The following is a 25,557-nucleotide window of genomic DNA, read 5'->3' on the forward strand; positions in this document are numbered from 1 at the left end:
CTCGAAGCACAGGTCGAGGGGGCGGTGTGGCAGCAATTTTTCACACCAGTCTATTAATTAATGAAAGACCAAGACAGACTTTTAATTCATTTGAAAGCCTGATGCTTAACATTGTCCACCCCAGCTGTGAAACTCAGAAACCAGTCTTACTTGTTATCATCTATCGTCCACCTGGGCCTTACACAGAGTTTCTGTCTGATTTCTCAAACTTTATATCTAATCAATTGGTTTCTCTCAAAATGTAAAAGAACCCACCCACCACTTTAATCACACTCTAGATCTTGTTTTAACATATGGCATAGAAACTGAACATTTAACAGTGTTTCCTGAAAACCCTCTCCTGGCTGATCATTTCCTGATAACCTTTACATTTACAATAATTGATTACACAGCAGTGGAGAGTAGACTTTATCAAAGTAGATGTCTTTCTGAAAGCGCTGTAACTAAGTTTAAGAATATAATCCACCCACTGTTATCATCGTCAATGCCCTGTACCAACACAGAGCAGAGCAGCTATCTGAACGCTACCCCAACAGAGGTCGATTATCTTGTTAATAATTTCACCTCCTCACTACGTACGACTCTGGATACTGTAGCTCCAGTGAAAACTAAGGTCTCTAATCAGAAGTACCTGACCCCGTGGTATAATTCTCAAACACGTACCCTAAAGCAGATGACTCGTAATCTGGAGAGGAAATGGCGTGTCACAAATTTAGAGGATCATCATTTAGCCTGGAGAAATAGTTTGTTGCTTTCTAAGAAAGCCCTCCGCAAAGCCAGAACAGCTTACTACTCATCACTGATTGAAGAAAATAAGAATAACCCCAGGTTTCTCTTCAGCACTGTAGCCAGGCTGACAAAAAGTCAGAGCTCTTTTGAGCCAACCATCCCTTTAACGTTAACCAGTGATGGCTTCATGAACTTCTTCACAAATAAAATTTTTATCATTAGAGAAAAAATTACCAATCATCATCCCACAGATGTAATATTATCTACAGCTACTCTTAGTACCATTGATGTTAAGTTAGACTCTTTTTCTCCAATCGATCTTTCTGAGTTAACTTCAATAATTACTTCCTCCAAACCATCAACGTGTCTTTTAGACCCCATTCCTACAAAACTGCTCAAAGAAGTCCTGCCATTGATTAATTCTTCGATCTTATATATGATCAACCTATCTCTAATAATCGGCTATGTACCACAGGCCTTCAAGGTGGCTGCAGTTAAACCTTTACTCAAAAAGCCATCTCTAGATCCAGCAGTCTTAGCTAATTATGCCAATCTCCAACCTTCCTTTCATATCAAAAATCCTTGAAAGAGTAGTTGTCAAACAGCTAACAGATCATCTGCAGAGGAATGGTTTATTTGAAGAGTTTCAGTCAGGTTTCAGAGTTCATCACAGCACAGAAACAGCTTTAGTGAAGGTTACAAATGATCTTCTTATGGCCTCTGACAGTGGACTCATCTCTGTGCTTGTCCTTCTTGACCTTAGTGCAGCATTCGATACTGTTGACCATAATATCCTATTAGAGCGATTAGAACATGCTGTAGGTATTACAGGTATTGCACTGCAGTGGTTTGTATCATATCTATCTAATAGACTCCAATTTGTACATGTAAATGGAGAGTCCTCTTCACACACTGAGGTTAATTATGGAGTTCCACAGGGTTCAGTGCTAGGACCAATTCTGTTTACATTATACATGCTTCCCCTAGGCAGCATCATTAGAAGACATAGCATACATTTTCACTGCTATGCAGATGACACCCAGCTCTATCTGTCCATGAAGCCAGATAACACACACCAATTAGTTAAACTGCAGGAATGTCTTAAAGACATAAAGACTTGGATGGCCACTAACTTTCTGCTTCTTAACTCAGATAAAACTGAGGTCATTGTACTCGGCGCTGAAAAGCTTAGAAATATGGTATCTAACCAGATTCTAAGATAAAACTTTATTAATCCCTCGGGTAGGTTCCTCTGGGAAATTTGATTCTTACTCTGGATGGCATTACCTTGGCCTCCAGTAACACTGTGAGGAACCTTGGAGTCATTTTTGACCAGGATATGTCCTTCAACGCACATATTAAACAAATATGTAAGACTGCGTTCTTCCATTTGCGCAACATCTCTAAAATTAGAAATATCCTGTCTCAGAGTGACGCTGAAAAACTAGTTCATGCATTTATTACTTCCAGGCTGGACTACTGCAATTCATTATTATCAGGATGTCCAAAAAACTCACTGAAAAGCCTTCAGCTAATCCAAAATGCTGCAGCAAGAGTACTGACAGGGACTAGAAAGAGAGACCATATTTCTCCTGTTTTGGCTTCCCTTCATTGGCTTCCTGTTAAATCCAGAATTGAATTCAAAATCCTGCTCCTCACATACAAGGTCTTAAATAATCAGGCCCCATCTTATCTTAATGACCTTGTAGTACCATATCACCCTATTAGAGCACTTTGCTCCCGCTCTGCAGGCCTACTTGTTGTTCCTAGAGTATTTAAAAGTAGAATGGGAGGGAGAGCCTTCAGTTTTCAGGCCCCTCTTCTGTGGAACCAGCTTCCAGTTTGGATTCGGGAGACAGACACTATCTCTACTTTTAAGATTAGGCTTAAAACTTTCCTTTTTGCTAAAGCATATAGTTAGGGCTGGACCAGGTGACCCTGAATCCTCCCTTAGTTATGCTGCAATAGATGTAGGCTGCCGGGGGATTCCCATGATGCATTGAGTTTTTCCTTTCCAGTCACCTTTCTCGCTCACTATGTATTAACAGACCTCTCTGTATTGAATCATATCTGTTATTAACCTCTGTCTCTCTTCCACAGCATGTCTTTTATCCTGTCTTCCTTCTCTCACCCCAACCGGTCGCAGCAGATGGCCGCCCCTCCCTGAGCCTGGTTCTGCCGGAGGTTTCTTCCTGTTAAAAGGGAGTTTTTCCTTCCCACTGTCGCCAAAGTGCTTGCTCATAGGGGGTCATATGATTGTTGGGTTTTTCTCTGTATCTATGAAGCGCCTTGAGGCGACTTTTGTTGTGATTTGGCGCTATATAAATAAAATTGAATTGAATTGAATCATTATTACTGGAAACGAGAGTTCATAATTCTCTTGGATCTTTGGATTCAGGATAAGCAATGTGGTTTTCGTCCTGTTTGGGGAACAGTGGACCAGATCTTTATTCTGTAGTCCTGTCAGTTTACAGCGAAGTGTGAAGTGGTGTGAATGTACCACTCCAAGTCTGTGGCCATAGGCCTCAGGCAGAAAAGAGTGTTTAGCCTGAGCCAAAATAAATAGTATACGTTTCTCTGGGTGTTGTTCACAAGTGAAGTGAGAAACTGACAGATGGATTGGGGGTGATGCTGCAGTAATGTAGATGCTACTCAGGTCTGTAGTAGTAAAAAGAGAGCTGAGCTTTAAAGCAAACCTATCGATTTAGCAGTCAGTCTATGTCCCCAACCTCACCTATTGTCATGAGTCTTTGGGTAGTGACCAAAAAAATGAAATCATGTCTACAAATGGTGGAAATGAGCTTTCTCTTAAGGGTGGCTGGTGTCGGGTGAAAAGGGGTGTTTTACTTCATTTTTAGCAGAATCATCATCATTATATCAGAATCATTTAATAAGCATTGCATTAAACATTGATTGAAGCTATTGACATTACATTTAACCTTTGTATTACAGTGATTGTTATAACCTGGTGTTAATCTTTTATTTACAGGTGTCAGAATAATTATATGATCTCTCTTTGCAGGTGTAAACATGATCACCTTATACATATGGCAGTTTGTTGCTTATTATAGAGTTGTGCCCGAGTTAATAAAGGTCAAAAACTTCAGTCAGCGTTATGACTGGCTGATCCATGGTGTGGGATGACTTTGGGCCCAGGAGGTTGCACGCGCTTACATAACACTGATATTATGTGATTCCTTGTGATTTTTTATTCAGTTATATCTTTTTATTAAGTTTTTAAGTAATGGTAGTTCGTTAAACCAATCTTCATTTAATATTGTATCCCTGACTCAGCGTGTTATATACAGGTCAACTTGATAATTTGGAAAACCTTGCAGCTGTAATGTTGTGTCTCCGTAGGGGACAGTTTGCTCCAAGGAGAGGCGCTGGAGCCAGTGTCTGTCCTCGAGACGAAGAGAATGTTTTTCTTGATGTGTCTAAAGTTGTCAATATTGACTGTATTGCACTATCTGTACGCATGAGGGGGCGTTCTAATACCCTGATTTTCATAAAACCATGAGTGTGTGGAGTTTGTATTGAGATCTGATGCTGTCTGATGTATGGTGTCCATCTCCCACGCGTGTGTTCATTAAATCATCGTTTGACTTGACCCGGCCGGACCAGTGTTGTTATTTTGGGTTTTCCTCCTGTATTCCTCCTCAATATTTGAATCCGTAACAGTTTTGGGGGCTCGTCCTGTGGTATTGAGGAGGAAGGTTTGGAGGTTTGGACGGTCCGAGGTGGTCGAACGGGCAGGCACGAGCCAGTGGTCTGACGTGAGTGGGCAGGCCAGCACATCTAAAGGTAAGGCACAACCTGTTGAATGTAAATCCAAACTGTGCCAAATTGGATTGTATAAATTAAAAGTCTATTCACTGAAATTACTGGTGAAGGCCTGTTTTGATTTTGATGAAAAATCTCATGAGTGTTGAAATTTGAAGTAACGTTACAAGTAAAAATACTGAGTTAGAGTCTCAGGTAAAGGTAAAAACACTGAGTTAGAGTCTCAGGTAAAGGTAAAAACACTGAGTTAGAGTCTCAGGTAAAGGTAAAAACACTGAGTTAGAGTCTCAGGTAAAGGTAAAAACACTGAGTTAGAGTCTCAGGTAAAGGTAAAAATACTGAGTTAGAGTCTCAGGTAAAGGTAAAAATACTGAGTTAGAGTCTCAGGTAAAGGTAAAAATACTGAGAGTCTCAGGTAGTTGGATAGGGAATTGGTCATTTTGTGAGTTAGAGTCTCCATTGGTCTAAAGATTGCATCTGTGTTGGTCATGTTGCGAGTTAGAGTCTCCATTGTCCATAACGTTGCATCTGCCTCAGTCATACTCTTGTTTTTGGGTGTTGTCTGTTGTTTAAAAGTATTATAAATTTGTGAGAACGGTGGTTAAAGTCCACTAGGAAGCGCAGTGCTCAGAGGTAACGCTTGCCAAGGCCAGGGACGCCTAGGCCTTGTCCTCTTTGAGGGATAGTCAGTTGGTCACTGTGGAGCTTGGGGCACTCCAGAATAACTAGGAGTTAGAGTCTCCTTACCGTGTTGAACGGTATCTGCGCTTTTTTGGGCACTGTAAATTGACTTGGGGACTTTAGAGATGAGGCCAGATACAGTTAGAGTCTGATACTGGTTAATTGATTACAAAAAAGTTGGACTTTCTTCGGTTGGACCCGTTATCTTAAATTTGTCAAAATTGTGTAGGCGCTAAAACTTTCAGGCCTGAGAGTGAGTGTAAATATAAGACGTCTGTGTAAAATAAAATAGAGAGTTGAGTGTGAAACGAGGCTGTGTGTGACGATAGCGTGCTGCAGCGCTGCGAGCTATGATTGGATTGTGTGTGTGAACATGCAAATGACGTGGCTGCTGTGAGGTACACAGAGGACGTTCATTTTTGTTTAGAGTGTGATTGACTGTTATAATTACGCTTTGCAAGTATTGTTAAAGCCCTGTAAATAACATGCTGGTTTTGTGTATTATGATAATATAAATGAGTTTTGAATATTGCTGTGAATATATGATTAATGACTGTGGTTGGCATATTTCTCTTGTGTTGCATGGCTGAAAAGTGGAAAGTTTAAAATGCTTTTGATTCAAGCAAGATATATATGAAGTTATAAGACTGTGAGCGTCTTTTTCTTTCAGTGTGAGACTATAGACAAGTATGCTTGATTAACCCAGTTGCTTTCTTGTGATAATATAAGATATAATACATATAACTCTGAGTTATTGTGGTGTATGCGGAGGTGAGTGTTTACAATTTGGATCAAATTGTAGTGAATTAATTTGAGACAAAATTTAAGTGTACTTAGAAAACCACACATTTATTCCCCTAGAAGAATCTTAATCAATAATACCATTAGATAAAATTGTTAAAAGGTTATGAGCTGTCTTGATACAGAGAAAGTGGAGTTTGTCACCCTAAAAAGGATGGAATGATGCTCTACCTCTGTGTTCAAGTCTAGACATAAGTTTAAGTACATATGAGCCACTAATAAGCGTGACATAATCCATAAGGAATAAATAAATAAAAATATATTTGTTGAATAACTTTAACAGAAGTGAATCTATGAGCACGCAATAAAGTGGACTTGTGAAAAGTAAGAAATTCATTTACATTCACACACATATTTGAAGAAAAAAAAAAAAAAAGAAACCACTCAATATTGATAAATTCCTGTTCATATAAAGTTATATAAAAAACCTAATAATGTTGCGATCAGCGTCCTGTCACATTGAAGTTACAGGGGTAGAGGGGCGTCTGGAGGTGAATTGTGACTGTTCTGCACAGACAGAAGAGGGAGATGCCCCTTATGAGGTGTCAGTAAGTTCAGAAATAGATCTGGACGACTTAGATCTATATATTAGTCGATGTTTACTTTTATTTAAAGGGGTGATTGAACTAGCCATACAGGCGGATGACCCCGAGTATGAAGTCACAGAGGCGGCTATGTTTGTTTTCTCCATGGTACAAGCGGTAATAACCGGTACTGAATTTGATATGCTTTCTTAAAATTTGTGGAGTTAGTGGTGGAGAAGTCCCGAAGTGAGAAATTATTTAAAAGGAGATAATTGGCTTTTTGAAATTGTGTGGCTGACATGAATTGTTTGTGACTGTATGTTTGAAATGGTTAATGGTGTCTGGAGTAAATGAGACTAAGTGGAGTTTGATTGTTCAGTGTTGAAGTAAAATAAGTAAAATGGTGAACTATTGAGGAGTTTGGGTTTGACTGGTTCATTACTCTCCCACCGGTTAAAATAGAATGGTGTTTATTTATCATTATGTGATGCGAGAGCGCCTTGACGCAGGTTTTGTGGCGACTTGGTGTGGTGAGAAGGTGTTAAACTGTGTGGCTGTAGCGTGCATAAAGTACAGCACACAATGTATTTGGTTTTATTAAATTAAATGGGAGAGTGAAACATTGTGATTGAGTGTGAACATTAATAAAACCACGGTCAACTCTCTGACGCACTGGGTTAATTGTGTGTCACCGAGCAGGTCTGGAGGAGACTGTGACCGTTGGAGTGGTGAGATTAATTCTGAGAACTCTAAAGAAGACGTAGTGGGGTGACCCAGGAGGAGGAGTCGAGTAACGTCATTAAAAGGGAGGTAAGCCTGTGTTTCAGGAAAATGGCAAACAGCTCCAGCGCGACATCTAGTGGGTCTAGGGCATTTAGGCCTATGGAGGAGCAACTGCAACAGCTAAAAAAAGCCATTCGCTTGGCTTTCCCTGGATCATTAAAAATAGCGGAGAAAGAATGCAAAATGATGGATGTGGAGGTAAGGAAAATTATTGCCTCCCAACAGAGAGGGCTGGAGGAGAAGATAGCCCTAAACATTGTGTTTAAAACGGAAGGAGAGAGATGCGAACAGAAACTGGAACAACTGGAAAAGGAAACAGAGGGACGTTCAGTTAACCAGAAAGCAAAAAAAGAAATCAAGAATCTAAAGGAGACCCATGCAAAGTGCTGTAAATGGCTGTTCCTGTGGAATGGAGCATCATCTTGGATGATGGAGGATGTCATGGAGGAAACAGGAGACATGGAAAATGTCATGGAGTCATTGAAACAGCTGAAGGAGGAAAATAAAAAGATAAAGAGCCAAATGAAGGATTTAATGTCAAACCCAGAAGATGCTAACAAACCTCACACACCAAAATTATATACTTGGGCCGCAGTATCACCTAGTGCCCCACCACATTCATACATCATGCCTGTGATGACTCTTGGTGGGGGAAAAGTTCATGGTCCAGATGGACAAACTGGAGTGGTTCTTGGAGGAATAGCGGACGTTGAATATACCAGCCCACCTACAGTTCGTCCCAAGGAAAGGTCAAGGACAGTTAAATGTCAGCCCCAAAGTGGGGGAGGGAGAATGGTAGCCTCAGCTGCAGATGAAGGCTTAACCTCGCCTCCCCGCCCACTAAGTAAAGAAAAAATGTCAGACTCAGAAGTAATAATGGAAGAACAGCCAAGTTACAGTGGACAGACTGAACAGACCCTTAAAATGGAGGATACAATGTCAACGGAGGATGGAAGTGAACGGTCAACCTTTCAGGAGTTGCCAACACCAGTACGAGAAGGGCAGACCCAAACCAGTAGGTCAGAGAAACCTGACACAACGGCTAAGGACAGAAACTGGAGAGGAGAAGTCTATGGCCGGATGCATGAAAATCCAAATGCATTAATGGAAGTAATAAAAACGCTAAAAGACGTCAAGAAAAAACTGACTGAAGCTAAGCCAGAGAAGGAGAGTGAAGATGGTGCGACTTCATCAGAAGAGGAGAGTGATGAGGAAAAAGACAGAGTAGTTGAGTCAGACTCAAATGTAGGCAGAAATTTGAGACCGAGACGTGGAGGAATAGAAGCGAGAAGGCCCATGTTTCAAAGTTCAAGAGGAAAGAAACAGGTGGTTCACTATAAAAAAGTGTCCTTAGAGCCAGGAGCTGCTGGCCCTAGTTATAATCTCCCTTTAATAGCAGGTTCAAAAAATGAACCACTGTACCGCCCATATAAAATAAGAGATTTGGAAGCATTGGTTAAACAACTTCCACCTATAACTGAGGGAGGAGCGAGTTGGTTAAGAACATTAAGTAGATTGACCGAAAGCCAGGAACTTGCCATTGGCGATTTCCGTGCTATTGCTGGCCACTGTATGCTCGGTGGTGGGCTAGCTGATGTAGAGGCTATAGCCCATACAACTCGGTATGCAAATGATCTGCCATACCATGAAGTGCAATGTGCCTTATCTGACGCAGTCCGTGAGAAGTACCCAACCCCTAATATTGGAGCTATACCTAAAATAAATTGGGACCCCCAACATACACCTAGGGAGTTTTTAGCAAAAGCCAAAGAGCAGTGGTTGTCAGAAACAGGTATCCATCCAGGTAATGAAGGTGAGCATCGTGCGTGGTTCCGTTCTGCGGTGCTGGCAGGGCTGCCCAACCAAGTAAAAGCTGACTTAGAGAAAAATCCAGATTTTGCTGTAGCAGACTCTGTGCAGTGGGAAAGACATGTAACACACCGGTTGCAGGAGGAACAAGATACCGCGAACAGACAAAAAAAAGACTTGGAAGAAGCGCAAGCGTGGTTGCTAAAATTGCAGGTGGCAGAAGCAAAAAACAAAGCCGGAGAGAAAAAGAGAGAGGAAAAGGAGAACGCAAAGAAAATAATGATAGCTGGGCCCCGGCCTGGTCTCGTGCCTGAATGGCCAGAGGGAGACCCGGGTCTGTGCTCTGATGACAGGTGGCCCGTCAATGCACCAAGGCAGCGTCAACCCATAGGGAATTGGGGAACCGGTGGTCCGCAAAGAGGGCGTGGTGGATCAGTGAGGGGAGTGCAAAGAGCTCGTGGAACAGGGAATCCCACTAACATGCCTTGGAATGCCTGTTGGAGATGTGGAGCAGAGGGACACTGGAGTAGAGAGTATCCAGAATCTTTTCAAAGCTATCCAAGGAGAGGCTATCGACCCCAGGCACGTGGACCTCAAAGAGGAGGAAATGGATACAGGGGAGCATATCAAGCCCCAAACCCAAGTGCAGCGCCAGTCGCTCAGTACCCAGTGGCTGACTGGGGCTGGGAACAGGAGCAGTACTGAAGGAGCCCGGAGAGACCAAACAGCATGGGGATGGCAGACCCTATGCTGTCAATGACCGTGGAAGGGACAGAATTGCCCTTTCTAGTGGACACTGGAGCAACATATTCCACATTGAGAGCAACACCAGACTGTGCCACACTTTCCTATCACACAGTTAATGTGGTGGGTTTTTCCGGGGTCCCAATGACTCTGCCATTGACCGATCCAGCTGTGACAAAGCTGGGAAAGCAGACTGTGAAACATCAATATGTGGTGTCACCTCAAGTGCCAGTGAATCTCATGGGCAGGGACCTGCTCGTGAAGCTGGGAGCTACTATCATGTGCTCTGCAGATGGACTGTCTGTTACTCTGCCAGGAGGACAGCATTTCCCGTGCCTGGGAACAAACTCAAAGACTCAGTATCTGCTTCAGAACTGTGAACAACCCAAAGCTGACATTTACTGGGGAAGGCTGCTGGAGGAAGGCATTCTAAGTCAATTCCAACTGTGGAGACCCTGGATAATGAGCTTGGCAGTTTACTCCCCACCACGAGATCCATACCACGTCACTCTTTTTTATGACAGGGAAAATGATGACACCTATCGTGAACTATTCCAGTCTGATCTTGAGGGTCAGATCTGGAATGTGCAAACAAATAACATTTACATTGGGCCAGAAGGTGTAGCCGCGGCTGTAAAATTAACTGATGAACAACTGCCTTGGTATAATGTGGGAGAAAATTCGGCCCCTCACATTACATTGGCGGTCCACGAAGGTCATGGAGCATGTGATCTGGGACCAATGGTCAGGCGGGCGCTGGACAACGCAGGGTGGCAAAGCACCCAAATTCCAAATTTATGTTATGCACCAAATTCTAAAATCTATCGTATAACTTGTATGTCTAATGATGTAGTGACCCTTGAACATCAAGAAATTTCAGAAACACATGGAAGAGAGAGAGCAGATCATCCTGATGCAGTTGCTGAACTGTCAAAACTGCCTGACAGTTTGTGGTCCAAAGGGCCCGCAGATGTTGGCCTGGCCACCTGTTCGCCTATCCTGTTCCACCTGAAATCAAACACACCAATCAACAGACCGCAGTATAAACATAAACCTGAAGCAGAAGAGGGAATTGCAGAAACAATTGAAGGGCTGTTAAATGTCGGAGTGTTAGAGCCATCTTACTCACATTGGAACACACCAATTCTACCGGTGGAGAAATCTGGAACAGGAAAGTATCGTATGGCACATGATTTGCGTGCCATTAATGCCATATTGCACACTAACACTGTACCTGTTCCAAACCCTTACACTGCACTATCAGATATTAAGTGTGTGACCAAAAGTGGTTCACTTGTATTGACCTAGCAAATGCATTCTTTTGTCTTCCACTGCATGAGTCACTGAGAGACATTTTCTCATTCACATACAGAGGCAAAAAATTCAGATACACACGTCTACCACAAGGTTTTGCACTTTCTCCTGGCATTTCAATCAGGTGCTCAAAGAGGCCCTGTCAACATGTAATTTGCCAGATGGATGTACATTGATTCAATATGTTGATGATCTTCTCATTGCAGCCCCGTCAGCAGCGGATTGTGCGGCAGCCTCGCTTGTCGTGTTGAATAGATTGGCGGAGTGTGGCTTCAAAGTGAGTAAAGAACAGTTGCAATTGGTTCGACCTGAGGTAACATTTTTGGGTCGGGTAATCGCACACAAATCAGTGGGTTTAATGAACACACACAGAGACCAAATTCTGACACACCCAAACCGCGAACAGTGAGAGAAATGCTTTCTTTCCTTGGTTTGACAGGTTACAGCAGAAAGTTCATTCCTGACTATGTAGGTAAAACTGCCCCTTTAAGGGACCTACTGAAGCAAGTTGGCGTTCGAAATCTTAAGGCTGAATTGCCTTGGACGCCTGACACTGAAATCGCGTTTATTGCATTAAAACAGGATCTGTCAAGAGCATCTGATTTGGTTACACCTAATTATGATGAGCCATTCTATTTGGATATTTCCGAAACAAACTCCGTCGTAAACGGGGTGTTGTTTCAGAAAAAAGGGGGGAGTAGGGATGTTCTCATGTATGTTAGTATAAAACTACATCCAACAGAAGCAAGACATCCCACATGCACACAACATGCAGCAGGGGTTGCCAAAGTCATTCAGAAGACAGCACATGTAGTGAGAGGACATCCACTAAAAATACTCACTACACATAGTATAGTGGCGTACGTGAACTCACAAGCATTTAGTATGACACCACGGGCGCAACAGAAATTGAGTAAAGTTTTGGAGGCTCCAAATTTGACATTCACACATGAAGGAATTAACATGGCAGATTTAATGGGAGCAGGGGAACCACATGACTGCGTCAAAAGAGCACAGGTTGAAGAAAAAATTAGAGAGGATCTGAAGGCGGAACCTATACCTGGAGCTGAGGATTGGTTCACAGATGGATGTTGCCACAGAGATGAAGAAGGACTAAAAACCGGCTATGCGGTGGTCTGTAGAGTAGGAAATGAGTATCAGGTCAAAGAAGCAGGAAGGATTGAGGGACAGCAGTCGGCTCAGAGAGCTGAAGTGATAGCCCTAGCTCGAGCTTTGAGGTTAGCTAAGGATATGAGAGTGAACATCTACACTGACTCAGCGTATGCATTCGGAGCAGCGCACGTGGAGCTGCCTCAATGGAAAAGAGCAGGATTCAGAACAGCAACCAACGCACCTATTTGCCACAAGAAGGAAATGGAGGAATTGGAGGAGGCCTTGGGCGATCCAAGAGAAGTGAGTATCATAAAATGCAAAGGGCACTCACAAGGAACCAGCATGGCGGCAAAAGGAAACCAGAAAGCGGACGAAGCCGCAAAGGAGGCAGCAGGCTATAAAGGACGGAGACAAATGATACAGGTAATTGCAGAAGAGGAAGGGCCAATTAACCAAACGGAGGAGGTCAAACAGGCCCAGGAGGAGGCATCCCCAGAGGAAAAGGGGGTGTGGAAAAACAAGGGAGCCTGGCAGGATGGAGGCTTGTGGAGGGGGCCAGACGGGCGTCCCGTGCTAACAGACGAAATGGCGAAACAGAAGGTGAGCGAGGCCCACGGGCTTGGACACGTCGGAATAGCACAGATGGAGAGAAATCTGTGTCACTGGTGGCACCCTAACCTCAGAGAAATGATAAGGGAGAAGGCCAAAATGTGTCTAATCTGTGGAGCACACAATCCCAAGCCAGTGATCAAACCAGAATTGGGTAAGTTCCGGATGCCTGAGAGGCCGGGAGAGGAGATTGTCATTGATTTCACTGATATGATTGATTCAGGCCCTGGTGGTCTTCGTTATTTGTTGGTGTGTGTAGATGTACTGACCGGCTGGCCAGAGGCATGGGCGACTAAAAAGGAAGATGCGAGGACCGTGATCAAATGTTTAATCAATCATTATATTCCTCGACATGGGTTCCCTAAAAGAATTCGATCAGATAATGGAACCCACTTTAAAAATCAAGATTTGGCAAAGGTGGAAAAAATGTTGGGAGTTCAGCACAAATTTGGAACAGTGTATCATCCTCAATCCCAAGGGAAAGTAGAAAGGATGAACTTAAATTTGAAAAATAAATTAGCTAAAATCTGTGCGCAAACAGGGCTCAATTGGGTCGCGGCCCTGCCGATTGCGTTGATGACCATAAGATGTTCTGTTAATCAGTCCACAGGTTTCACGCCATACGAGCTGCTGACTGGGAGACAGTTTCCGGCACCTTGGACGGTGGGCCCGGTCGAACAGGGCACGAGAGGGAACAGGTCCCACGCAGACTATTGGAACGAGTTAAAGGCGCTTGTGTCCAGCTTCACAAAGCAGGTGGCTTGTGAAAAACCCCCAGGAGAAGGAGAGGTCCCAGACGCGAGAGTGGTGTGGCTGAAGGTCATCAAACGCAAGTGGAAGGAACCTCGTTGGACTGGCCCATACGAGGTGTTTGCCCGGACGGCGAAAGCGGTTCAACTGAAAGGGAAAGGCGACAACTGGTACCACTGGTCGCAGTGTACCCCGGCACACGACAGCTGGGTGGAAAAAATTGCAACTCCACCCAACACAGGTGAAAAACAGAGGCAGAATAAACCCTCACACCTGTGCAACGGGCCGACCGGTAGTCTACCTGGGAGGCCGAAGAACGAAGACCAGCTTAGGAGGAAGTCACCGCGACAGCAAAAAGGAGCGGTATCAAATTGAAGATTTCACATAAAGGCTTTGATAAGAAGAGTTTTGAACTTGTATGTAAAAAAAAACAAAAACAAAAAAAAAACAAAAAACAAGTCACACATGATACAATGCCATCACAACAATCAGAAACCTGTGATGCGAGAGAAGTTACAAAAATTAACAAAATGTTACTTCGTTTGATGTTAACTATGTTATTAAACACCGCTATATGTTTTTTGGTTTATTTGTTGCAGACCGGCCCACGCAGACTGTCTGAGCACGGAGGTCATTCCAGCCCAGCGCCACTCGATATACCACTCAGTGAACTCAAGTCGCGGGCGAGAATGAAGCGCGAAATCTCTGGTAAAACGGATGAGTGTCTCAGCACTTATGGTGGTTTAGAATTAGATTATGTTAACGGCTCCACAACCTCTTTTACATTTGATTTGTGTGATGTTTTTAACTGTAAGGGCGCGAGCGGCAATTGGAGGGGATATAATGTGTGGATCTGCTGGGATTACTCAGTGAGTACACACTGCGAAAGGGGAAATCGGCCTTATGACGGGTGGTGTAGGAATTGGAATCAGGTAAAGGGTTATACTGGGGAAAATTGGGAACCGTCAGAATTAGGACCAGGAAATGAGCTTAAACTTCAAAGGGATTACAGTCCATCTAAAAATCTGTTGACTTTGTCATTGGGGAATTGGCAGCGGGAAAAACCTGTATATTTAGTTGTGGGCGTGGAAACTGCAGGAGTTGATCCAAAAAGGTTAATTAAAGTTAATTTCTTAGAAAAACATAACATAGTACAGTCAGTTAGAAAAGAAACAGCAACACACGTGACTTTCAATCCAATCAACTCTGTTACTTCTCTTACAGGCCAGAAGGGAAGCGGGTCGTCGGAGGCGGTACCAGAGGAGCAGGAACCAAACGGTAGACGGGTCCTGTCGGTGGACTATAGCACACTAAAACCTCGAGATTTGATTGAACGCGCCACCGGGTTCAGTGACAGTAACATCTGGCTGGACTGGATGGCTCAAAATGCGAGAGAACAAAAATTGTCTAATTGTGTAGCTTGTGCTTCCGCTAGACCGCGTTTGTTCACAGAGCCTGCGCCACTGCATCCAGAGGATCAGTGGGGCTATAATTGCATGTTGCGAATGACGAGAGAAGTAGTGAATAGTGGGAATTGCACTGTTTTGTCCAGTTTATTTCCCCCTATCCACAAATACACCCAAGTAGGACCGTTTATGCCTAGAAAGGATAATTATACGTGTTTTAAGTTCTCCACGGATAAAGTAAAGTATAATTTGGGAGAAATTGATCCCAGTTGGTGTTCTCTTACACACCTGGGGAGGACCACAAATAATGTAAGTGATGCATCTACATTGATTGGAACCTGGGCCAGGAGCGGGCTGTATTATTATTGCGGCCACAAGACTCTTTTGGTTCGTGTTCCTCTGGGAAGCGTGGGGACGTGCGCGATGGTGAGACTAGGAGCGCCACTTATGCTAATTGGAAATCAGGTAAAAGCGACCCCACAGCGCAACACACACACATTGGCAGCCAGACGCAAGAGACACATTTTGCTAAAAAGACAAATTGATGGAACACATGTTTATGACCCTAGAATGAATTCACCAACCTGGATCGACTCCATTGGAGTGCCCAGGGGGGTTCCAAGTGAATATAAACTTGCTGACCAAATAGCAGCCGGTTTTGAAAATCTTCCAATAATCTCTGCTTTCTTTCCAGTGACCCCAAACAAGAACGTAGACAGGATTAATTATGTTCATTATAATGTGCTGAGACTCTCTAACCTGACCAGAGACGGGATGGAGGGGTTAGCGGAGCAGGTGGGTCCCACCTCATTAATGGGTGTGCAAAATAGGATGGCCCTTGATATGCTATTAGCAGAAAAAGGGGGCGTTTGTGCCATGTTTGGAGATCAGTGCTGCACCTTCATTCCAAACAACACCGCTCCGGACGGCTCAGTGACTCGGGCTCTTGAGGGCTTAAAGAGCCTGTCTGAAACGATGCATGATCACTCAGGAGTCGACAATCCGCTGGAGGGCTGGATGGACTCGGTGTTCGGACGGTGGAAAGGGCTTGTGCTTTCGGTCATGCTTACTTTGTCTGTTTTGGTGGGTATTTTTGTTATTTGTGGGTGTTGTTTCATTCCTTGTGCCAGAGCATTGTTAGAGAAAGTGATCACAAGGGCAGTGGACCCTAGAGTTGTGACTCCGATGTCCATGATGCCATTGATGCACGTAGAACAGGCTGTGTAGATCAAGAATTGATATAACATTTGGTGTTGTGACCTCTGGATTCTCCTAGAGGTCAACAGAGGGAATTGTCGGGTGAAAAGGGGTGTTTTACTTAATTTTTAGCAGAATCATCATCATTATATCAGAATCATTTAATAAGCATTGCATTAAACATTGATTGAAGCTATTGACATTACATTTAACCTTTGTATTACAGTGATTGTTATAACCTGGTGTTAATCTTTTATTTACAGGTGTCAGAATAATTATATGATCTCTCTTTGCAGGTGTAAACATGATCACCTTATACATATGGCAGTTTGTTGCTTATTATAGAGTTGTGCCCGAGTTAATAAAGGTCAAAAACTTCAGTCAGCGTTATGACTGGCTGATCCATGGTGTGGGATGACTTTGGGCCCAGGAGGTTGCACGCGCTTACATAACACTGATATTATGTGATTCCTTGTGATTTTTTATTCAGTTATATCTTTTTATTAAGTTTTTAAGTAATGGTAGTTCGTTAAACCAATCTTCATTTAATATTGTATCCCTGACTCAGCGTGTTATATACAGGTCAACTTGATAATTTGGAAAACCTTGCAGCTGTAATGTTGTGTCTCCGTAGGGGACAGTTTGCTCCAAGGAGAGGCGCTGGAGCCAGTGTCTGTCCTCGAGACGAAGAGAATGTTTTTCTTGATGTGTCTAAAGTTGTCAATATTGACTGTATTGCACTGTATCTGTACGCATGAGGGGGCGTTCTAATACCCTGATTTTCATAAAACCATGAGTGTGTGGAGTTTGTATTGAGATCTGATGCTGTCTGATGTATGGTGTCCATCTCCCACGCGTGTGTTCATTAAATCATCGTTTGACTTGACCCGGCCGGACCAGTGTTGTTATTTTGGGTTTTCCTCCTGTATTCCTCCTCAATATTTGAATCCGTAAACACTGGCTCTCTCTTTAAGATAGCATGAAAAGTGCAGTCATTGGAGAGGGGCTCCGAGTACTGCTGCTACTCCTCCACATCAAAAGGAGGGAGGCCCCAAAGTAGATCCAGCACATGCTGGAGAGATCATGTCTCTCAGCTGGCCTGGGAATGCTTTGGTGTTCCCCAGATAAGTTGGAGGAGGTGGCTGGGGAACACCAAAGCATTCCCTCATGCTAGACAGTATGGACATTGCTCATTGGATTACTATTAAAGTCTATGCTTTTTCCCAACAGGGTAATGGTGCTTGATGCTGGAAAAATAGTGGAATTTGATTCGCCAAACAACATGCTTGAAAAAGAAGGTCATTTCTACGCCATGATGCTGGGATAACACTAGAAAGCAGCACGCATTTATAACTTTGTACTTGTTTTATATATGATTTAGCTCCAACAATTTCAGGTTTCAGGTTCCATAAAATGTACTAATTGTGTTGTGAGATTGTTTTTTTGTTTTTTTAATTAGGATAGCTGTTGGGAAAAAAACACAAAAAAAATGAAAGATACAAAACAAAAGTGTAATGTCTAGTGTAAGGTGTGATTACAGGAGGTTGAGGGTCATATAAAAACTCGTCTGGGCTTCTTTTGCAGTTGTTGTAGCATATGTTGGGTAACTCTCTATACAGGGGTGGGAAACTGATTTTCCCAAGGGACCAAATAAGAAACAGGCTCTGATGAGGAGGGCTGTTGTGAAAGAAGGCAGACCCAGTTTCTCATGTGCCCGCTTGGGGAATTAATTGGCCACCATTGCTCTATCCTGTGTTGGTTGCAAACTCCCTTCTACAATTTTTTAGATTTTTACGTTGAAATTCCTTTAATTTCATGCTAACATCAGCTGTCATTCCGTTATGTTTTGCTTATTAACATAATAATAGTGCTATTTCCACATGCTGAGTGCATGAAGAGTGATGTTGGTGACAACCAGATAATATTTTCCTTTTTTTTTATTACAGTGTAAGATTGCATCCAAAAGCAGATATTACCTACTGCTGTAATTAAGTGATATGAGACAATATATTGAGGAGAAGAGCAAAGAGAATGAAAAGAGACAACAAAGCAGGGGAATTGGAATACATGTGTCTCTAAAGTATGAAGAACTATTCTTGATGTATATTTATTGATCCATTTATCTGCCTTTAGTTATTTTTTTGTTTTGTTGCACTTTATTCTAATTAATGGTTTTTTTTCAGCATGTAGAATAGGATAGCACTTGAAAAAATTGTGGAAAGACTGCTCAAGGTGAGGCTCGAACTCACAACCTCGGCATTGCTCTACAATGTACTGTCATATAAGTACCACACGCTAACCGATTGCGCCACTGGAGCACCATTTTCCATATTGAATTAAAAACATACTTTTTGTACACTGATTGTTTTGTGGCTATATTCTACGCACACTATTTTTACATGAAGCAGCTGTTTTTAGCCACTGCTAAATTTCTACTAGTCAGTCTTCTGACCATCTGGGAGTTGTGTGTGTGTGTGTCATAAGAGAGGGAGATGAAGGAAGCGAGAAAGAGGGTAAGTGAGCAAGAGGCAGAGAGAAAGAATAAGACTCACTGAGGGAAGGAAGGACCAAAGACTTGTTTTTTTGCCAGTGAAGCCTGCTGCCAGTCTTCATCCTGCATCTTTTCCTTAGCAGGTGAGTCTATATACTACTCATCAAATAGCCTTTACCTTTAAATAGAGACTTTCAGTTGCATATTATAGCCCTAAAATAGTCGTTAGTTTGGTTTTAAATTATATATTAGCTTACTGGTCATATTATGGGTTGTAAAGAGCATGTATGTCAGCTTGTTTGACATAATTACAGTATACTTTAAATCTTTCTAATTGGTATATTTTTAGAATATTGACCTTTACAGCATATTTTCTCTGCAAGTACTTAGTTAAAGTGTTTTATCAGCATTACTGATTCAATTTATCCATTTCTGAATGCCTTACAATCTCCTAATGTTAAGCTTCTTTTTTATCTCCAGTGTGTTTTACAAAGATTTTGTAGGTGACAGTAGATTTCAATATGAATTTTTTAAAAGGAAATTCAATTATTATTATTATTTTACAATTGAAAGGAAGCTATTAAGCTGGCTTCTCCAATTATATCCACACAATCTCTCCCTCTCTTCTTATTATTTAGCAAACACACAAATTGGTTATTTAAGCTGAAGAAAAAAGAAAAATCTGATTTCTCCTGCTGTTTTAGCCACTCCACCACCCCCATCATCTATCTGTGGCTTCAGGGGATTTATTTTTGCATCACTTCCCAATTTTATGTCTAACATTTTGCATGGAGTGATGAGGGAGAAACTATACAAAACTATAATTACATGGTTTGCTGCAGTAACTCAATCATCAGCAATTTGACTGAAAATAATTCTAAAACATAATTAAATGTAAAAAATTGTGTGTCCCAGCTGCAGATTTATTCCTTCCTTTCTTTAAGCAAAATTGGTAAAGACATTTTTAGAAAGACAAGTACAAAAATGCTTTTTATTTGTTTATTTGACATTATGGAAATAATAAATATTCCAGGATTTGAATTTTAAAAAAGAAGGCTTATTGAAAAAAATGACATAACCTGAATACAAATAACCCTTTCAAATGACTGTTCAAATGATTGAATGATTGCGCATTTATGTACGTATGTATGCATGTATATATTTATTTATTTAAATGTCTGGCAATAAAAACAATTAAAATTAAAAAAATCAGACATTATGGAAAGACATTTTCTTTTGGTACACTTACCCCAGCTTGGTCGTGGAATTTGTGAATCCTTTCTCTATAAAATCTCTCTAGTACGTTCCTGCTGCTTCACTATGAACTTCTCAGGGGAGATTTCATTTCTCTTCAGCTGTAACGTCAGCCCAAGTGCGACACCACAACTCGACATTAGTGTCACCAAAAGTGAGCCACTGCGAATTGCTGTCCCATGACCATCTTCTACAGCGTAATCTTCTTGTTTGGAGTATGAGTGTTACATTTACTGGATACATCATCATGCAGCCCAAGGCTATTAAATTGCAATGCACAATGTTGAATGGGATAATTATAATAAAACTAAAGCAGCATCACTAACCCACTATACTAGTCATGAAGAGCAAATATTATGCAGTGTTTCACACTGTACAGCACATAATGTTCTCCCCAAATGCTCTGCAGGTCTTATTTAACGGTGTAAGCATACTGACCCTTCTCATGGATGCCCAGATGAGAGTCAGTGCCATTCGTTTCTACCTTCTCAGCCTCGTTATATCAGGTAGGCACTGTTAACACTCTTAAGAAACTCTGTTGACAGCATTAAACTAAAATCATTAAGGGAAATTATTTTTTTCCTATGTATCTGCATTTCCTGTCCAAATTCAAAGTTAATAACAAAAAATTCACCAGAAACAAACAATCAGTGCCAGCGGAAGTGTAGAGCTGCCACCCAGGCAAAAGAAAAATAGAGCTATATCACGTTATAACGTGACAAGCTTATTGTTCTAACAATATACTTTTCATGTTCGTACAATATAATATCACATTATTACAATATACATAATTATCACGTTCGTACAATATAATATTTATATTGTAAGAACGTGAAAAGTTTTTTGTTATAATGTAATAATTACATACAGAATATGTAAAACATATGTTTTATATATTCTGTTCTTATTGCCTTTATAATCCTTTAAGAACATCTGCTGCGGGTTTACTCAGTGTCTGTATTATTCATGTTATTTTTTTTTAAGTAGGTTTCATTTTAAGTCTTACCTTAAGCACATTGACTGCATTTTTATGTGTGAAGTGTCGTGTCAATAAAGTTATTGAAGTAGTAAGAATTCTTCAAACATTATTTAATAATAATTTTACATGATTAAAAATGTATGTGTGATATTAAAAATTAAAAGTTGAATTAAACATACTGGCGTTGTTGTTATTTCGCAATGATTGAGTCTTAAAAGTAAAAAAACCCAACAACAACATTGTTTTAAATTCACGTTATTGTATATTTATTTAATAAATTTGCTAAAATATATTAAAATTTGACTGAATTCAGTATCCTCCAGCTTGGATAACAGGGAACCTATCTCCATCCAAATTCGCTAATTAACTTACTTCTATTAAATTTTAGACATTCTGCAGCTTTTGACCATCCCAGTAACATTATATCAGTATTACTGGGAGAGCTACCCATGGCGTCTGGGTCAAGCGGTGTGCAAGGTGTACTTCATGATCCGCCAGTTGTACTGTGCCACCAGCTGGGTTATCGTCACCTTCACCACTGAGCGCTATGCAGCCATTTGCCACACCATGTGGTCTGTCACCAGCCTACAGGTTGAGTATTTGGACAACCAAATACAGTGTCTTATGTGAGGCAGTTTTCTGCTGTAAAATAGAATATTAAAAAAAGTAAAATCATTAGAATTATTGATCATCTGTACTCAGAGTTGATTAAGTTTAAAATTTTGTTCATAAATCAATGGAAAGTCAAGCATGTATCCAGCAGGATAATAAATAAAATACGTAGAGAAAGAACAACGTACTGAATGCATTTACTGTTGCCATCTCTATTTTTGTATCATGTAAGGAAGAGTTAATAAACTAATTTTCCTTCCCTTTTCTTGTCTTTTTAAAAGAAGTCTCGAGTGCCATGCCTTGTGTCAGTATGGATGATTTCTCTGGTCTCTGCTGTCCCCTTTGCACTGGTCTATGACCAGGCACGCGCTTGCATCCTGGACTACACAGCTACCACTCAAGAAGATGCCTTCCAAGTTTCTACCATGTATGAGATGACAGAGCCAGATCCTGCGCATATCTACAAAGGTGCCTTACTTCTGAGAGCCGGGTTCTTCTTTCTGGTGAGACGAGTACCATTTAACAGGTTATTTTTTTTGTGTCGGCGTAAAACAAAGGGACCTAACAGGCCTCTCCAACAACAGGTCCCACTAGTGTCCATCTTTACTCTTTATATGCTCATCCTGCACTACCTGAGGAAGAATAGCCATCAAAGGACAAACATGGGTCTTCTGTCACAGGATCCAGAAGGAAGGCGAACAATCAAGTGTCACCAGAATGGGAAACTGCTTGTAAATGAAAAGAGAGCTCTAAAACTAATGGATGAGCGATAAAAAAAAAAAAGAGGTTTAAAATCCTATTACTGCTTTGAAGGACACATACCAGGTCAATCTATAAAGCAGTGGCTTCAATAATGGCAGAAGAGTACAGGACACTGCTCTTCTTTATCTAATCAATGAGACAATCATAAACAGCCTTGCTGTCCTGCATTTACTCCAGTTTATATGCAAATGAATTACATTAGTGTACTATTAAAAATCATTTCAGAATGTTGAATTATCAACACTCTCTCTGTTCTGCTTTTCAGGTGCAGCCGTGGTGGCTTTTTTTGTTTGCAACTTTCCTGATATCGCCTCATCACTTATGCAGGTTTACGTGGTTGTGTGGTCCGACACGGTCCTTTCCATTTAAACAATCTTGAAATCGTATTTGTCCCTCCCACTGTGGTATATCAACGGTGCTTTGGACCCCCTGTTGTTCTGTATTTCCTCTCACACATTTCGCAGGGCGTGCTGGAGAACCCTGGGTAAGCTCAGACCTCACTGCTACTGCACCTATGGGCTCATGTCTCAGTTGAGACAGAGGTCTGCAGAAGAAGCAAATATGACAGCCAGAGAGAGGATTGATGGTAAATTCTGTGAAGAAAAATGTGAAAAGAAATTTCAATATAGTGGCTAAAAATCAGATAAGAGGAGTGGATGTGATGGGGATAAACATGAAAGCCTCTTTTCAGTATGAGCTGCACTGATTAGCGCTCTGAATTCTGTGCTATATTCTTTCATGCTATTGTATCACTGCTTCCTTTCATTTCTTTCTCTTGTTCAAGGTTTTCTGAGTCTTTTTGTAAATATGGTAAAATGATTGACTCTTTCTACAGTACATGTGGAATTCACATTTTCAGAGTCCTTTTTTGTGTAGCTACAGAAGAAAATGATTTTACAGCAACTGGTGTAAAGCTCACGTTGTGGTGTGCAGTCTTACATTTTTATATAACTTTAGAACACAGCATTTGCAAAGGATTACCAAACAAGATATTTATGAGTCTGCTGTTATAAAGAAGTTTCAAATATATATTGAATAAGATTAATATTGAAGTTTGTTACAGGTGTGACATATTCATTTTTCAACATGGAGAAGATTCATGCGCTTGTATGCATAGCTGATGCTGCACTTGACTTTAACTGTTTTTTTGTTTTTATTTTTAAGAAAAGGTAACTCCCTAAATGAGTCATACATGTGTTGCTTTCTGGCAGCACTGATTACACATGATTATGTGTTTTCTTCTCAGAAAACTGTTTAAAACTGGCTTGACTATTCCTACATTTTTAACATAAGTCAATTTGTCTGTAAATTTCACAACACACAGGATATTTTCAAACTATATTTCAGACCTTTGATACCCTTGTTGTATGTTTAATGCTTTATAAACATATGTTTTTGTCAAATATGTTTATGTTTTATTCTTTGGAGCACACGAGTCAAGTTTGTGTTGTCAAGACAACCAAACACCAGGAGACCTGACTTGACTGAAACCCCACCGATCAGCATTCTATAAATATAGACTCACTGAAGTATAACCTCTGGATGTATTGTGTTCCTGGACACAGCATGATGTTGATTTGTATGACATTTTAGAGCACAAAGTTTCCATTTAGTCATGATACACTTTTTCATTGGAAATTGGCTGCTTTTTCACTCATTTTCAGTTTAGCCCTTATACCTGACCATTTTTAGAGAAATGTTTTTTTGTTTGGTAAACCACTTAGCATAAAAACACACAATTACTTTTCAGTCTTTTATTCATTTTTGCATAAACACTCCTATACACATGTATTAGAAGAACAAAATGCCACAAATAATGGGCAAAAAATCAGAGAAAGGGTAAGCTATAGAAATTAGTTTTCAGTAGTCTTTTTAATTAAGCTAATTTAATAGGATGAAGGAGGCTGTTCCAGAGTTTAGGTGCCAAAACCTCAACGTCTGGTGTTAAAATAACTGGATACCCTGATCAGATGATTGGAGAGACCGGCTGAAGTTATAAGGTCTCATTGGCTCTACTATATAGAGGAGCCTGTACACCTAAGGGTTTCAATAATAATAAATTTACTGATCAAATAGTTAAGAAGTGTCCAAAACTATGCTCTAATAGGATTTTTTTTTTTTTAAGTTTCTATTTATGCTTTTACAAAATTTGCAAAACGGTGTCCAAATAAATACAGTGTACTTGTCTTTCAATGCCAAACCTGTAACCTACATACTTTGAGTTGGTGTATGTATTTTAGATGTATCAAAATTTTATACTAATTTTCAGATTTTGTAACTGTATAGTCTTTGATCCACGTTAACCTTACTGGTAACTCTAACAACAGATGCACAGAAACATAACATCAAATCGCCTCTGTCAGTGCGCCCCAGGGTGGCTGTGGCTACAGTGTAGCTTGCCATCACCAGTGTGTGAATGTGTGTGTGAATGGGTGGATGACTGGATGTGTAAAGCGCTTTGGGGTCCTTAAGGACTAGTAAAAAAGTGCTATACAAATGCAGGCCATTTGCCATTTACCAAATGAACATCAGAAGGCGGAAAGCCACATATACCCAGATGATTATGTGGCACTTCTTTACAGTTCAAGGCACACTTGCAAAAGGCATTAGGTGCATCATAGACTAACACACTAAACGTGAACAATTCCCCAGCAACCCATCTCTGTCTGAGGATCTTGATTCCATAGCACTCTATAACACTGCAGGCCCTGACTATAATCCTGGATAGGCACTGACAGATTGTGAACATAAACTGTCAGAGGTGTTGACTAACATCCTGAACACTTCTCTCTCTCACAGGCAACAGCACAGACCTGTCTTAAGACTGCCACTATTATTCAAAAAGTCCACAGTGACAGCCCTGATTAACTACTGACCTCGCACTGACTGTCATGAAGTGTCTTGAAAAAATAGGTATGTCCCACATAAAGAACTCCACTGATGTCACTGTGGACCTGTACCAGTATGATGCCATCTCATCAGTGGTTCATACACCCCTGAAACACCTGGAAAATAAGGAGTGTTATTTATATGTGCTTTTACTGGATTTCACTGCCTTTGACACAACCTACAGACTGCAGTGCAAAAACTCTCAACACTAGGTGCAAACAGGTTCTGGATTTATTAGCCAACAGTTCAAAAATGTATATTTTCAGGAACAGCAAATGATAACTGTTTCCTAATCATGATGTTGCAGTCTATTGTATCATAGCTTGC

The 25,557-nt window shown here is 41.1% G+C and overlaps 3 protein-coding genes, 1 non-coding gene and 2 pseudogenes across 9 annotated transcripts in view; 5 read left to right on the plus strand and 1 right to left on the minus strand.

Annotated features, from left to right (window-relative positions):
- Nucleotides 1-17,692, plus strand: part of LOC146505370 (ATP-binding cassette sub-family C member 2-like) — a 62,767-nt pseudogene extending 45,075 nt beyond the window's left edge. Inside the window, exon 33 of the transcript XR_014877424.1 lies at nt 17,474-17,692. The product of XR_014877424.1 is annotated as an ATP-binding cassette sub-family C member 2-like (transcript). The remainder of the gene's footprint in view (nt 1-17,473) is intronic.
- LOC146505372 (uncharacterized) lies at nt 1,998-9,815 on the plus strand. Of its 3 annotated transcripts, XM_085183058.1 has the most exons (3): nt 1,998-4,681; nt 4,714-4,771; nt 4,928-9,815. In XM_085183058.1, the coding sequence occupies exon 3, from the start codon at nt 7,350-7,352 to the stop codon at nt 9,813-9,815; it is 2,466 nt and encodes an 821-aa protein (XP_085039184.1). In that variant the 5' UTR covers nt 1,998-4,681; nt 4,714-4,771; nt 4,928-7,349. The 3 variants fall into 3 exon arrangements, with proteins under 3 accessions (XP_085039184.1, XP_085039183.1, XP_085039182.1); XM_085183057.1 differs by having other exon boundaries at nt 1,998-4,867; XM_085183056.1 differs by having other exon boundaries at nt 1,998-4,835.
- Nucleotides 9,840-11,277, plus strand: LOC146505373 (uncharacterized). The gene has a single exon (XM_085183061.1). It carries the CDS (start codon nt 9,840-9,842, stop codon nt 11,160-11,162), a length of 1,323 nt encoding a protein of 440 aa, XP_085039187.1. The 3' UTR covers nt 11,163-11,277.
- Nucleotides 11,277-17,166, plus strand: LOC146505374 (protein NYNRIN-like). 2 transcript variants are annotated; one of them, XM_085183060.1, is made up of 2 exons: nt 11,277-14,348; nt 14,865-17,166. In XM_085183060.1, exon 1 carries the CDS (start codon nt 11,583-11,585, stop codon nt 14,013-14,015), a length of 2,433 nt encoding a protein of 810 aa, XP_085039186.1. In that variant the 5' UTR covers nt 11,277-11,582; the 3' UTR covers nt 14,016-14,348; nt 14,865-17,166. The 2 variants fall into 2 exon arrangements, with proteins under 2 accessions (XP_085039186.1, XP_085039185.1); XM_085183059.1 differs by lacking the exon at nt 14,865-17,166 and adding an exon at nt 14,456-14,850.
- A 115-nt stretch (nt 17,693-17,807) lies between the features above and the next one.
- On the plus strand, nt 17,808-24,341 carry LOC146505375 (neuromedin U receptor homolog nmur-2-like; annotated as a pseudogene). The gene is made up of 6 exons (XR_014877425.1): nt 17,808-20,203; nt 20,398-20,494; nt 21,356-21,558; nt 21,861-22,082; nt 22,164-22,365; nt 22,607-24,341. The product of XR_014877425.1 is annotated as a neuromedin U receptor homolog nmur-2-like (transcript).
- trnai-uau (transfer RNA isoleucine (anticodon UAU)) lies at nt 18,468-18,561 on the minus strand. Its single transcript has 2 exons — nt 18,524-18,561; nt 18,468-18,503 (listed from the first exon to the last, which is right to left on the minus strand). It is a non-coding gene; the product is annotated as a tRNA-Ile (tRNA).
- Nucleotides 24,342-25,557: the final 1,216 nt, after the last annotated feature.

The sequence above is a fragment of the Neolamprologus multifasciatus genome, chromosome 13 (assembly GCF_963576455.1).
Source record: "Neolamprologus multifasciatus chromosome 13, fNeoMul1.2, whole genome shotgun sequence".
Classification (NCBI taxonomy): domain Eukaryota; kingdom Metazoa; phylum Chordata; class Actinopteri; order Cichliformes; family Cichlidae; genus Neolamprologus; species Neolamprologus multifasciatus.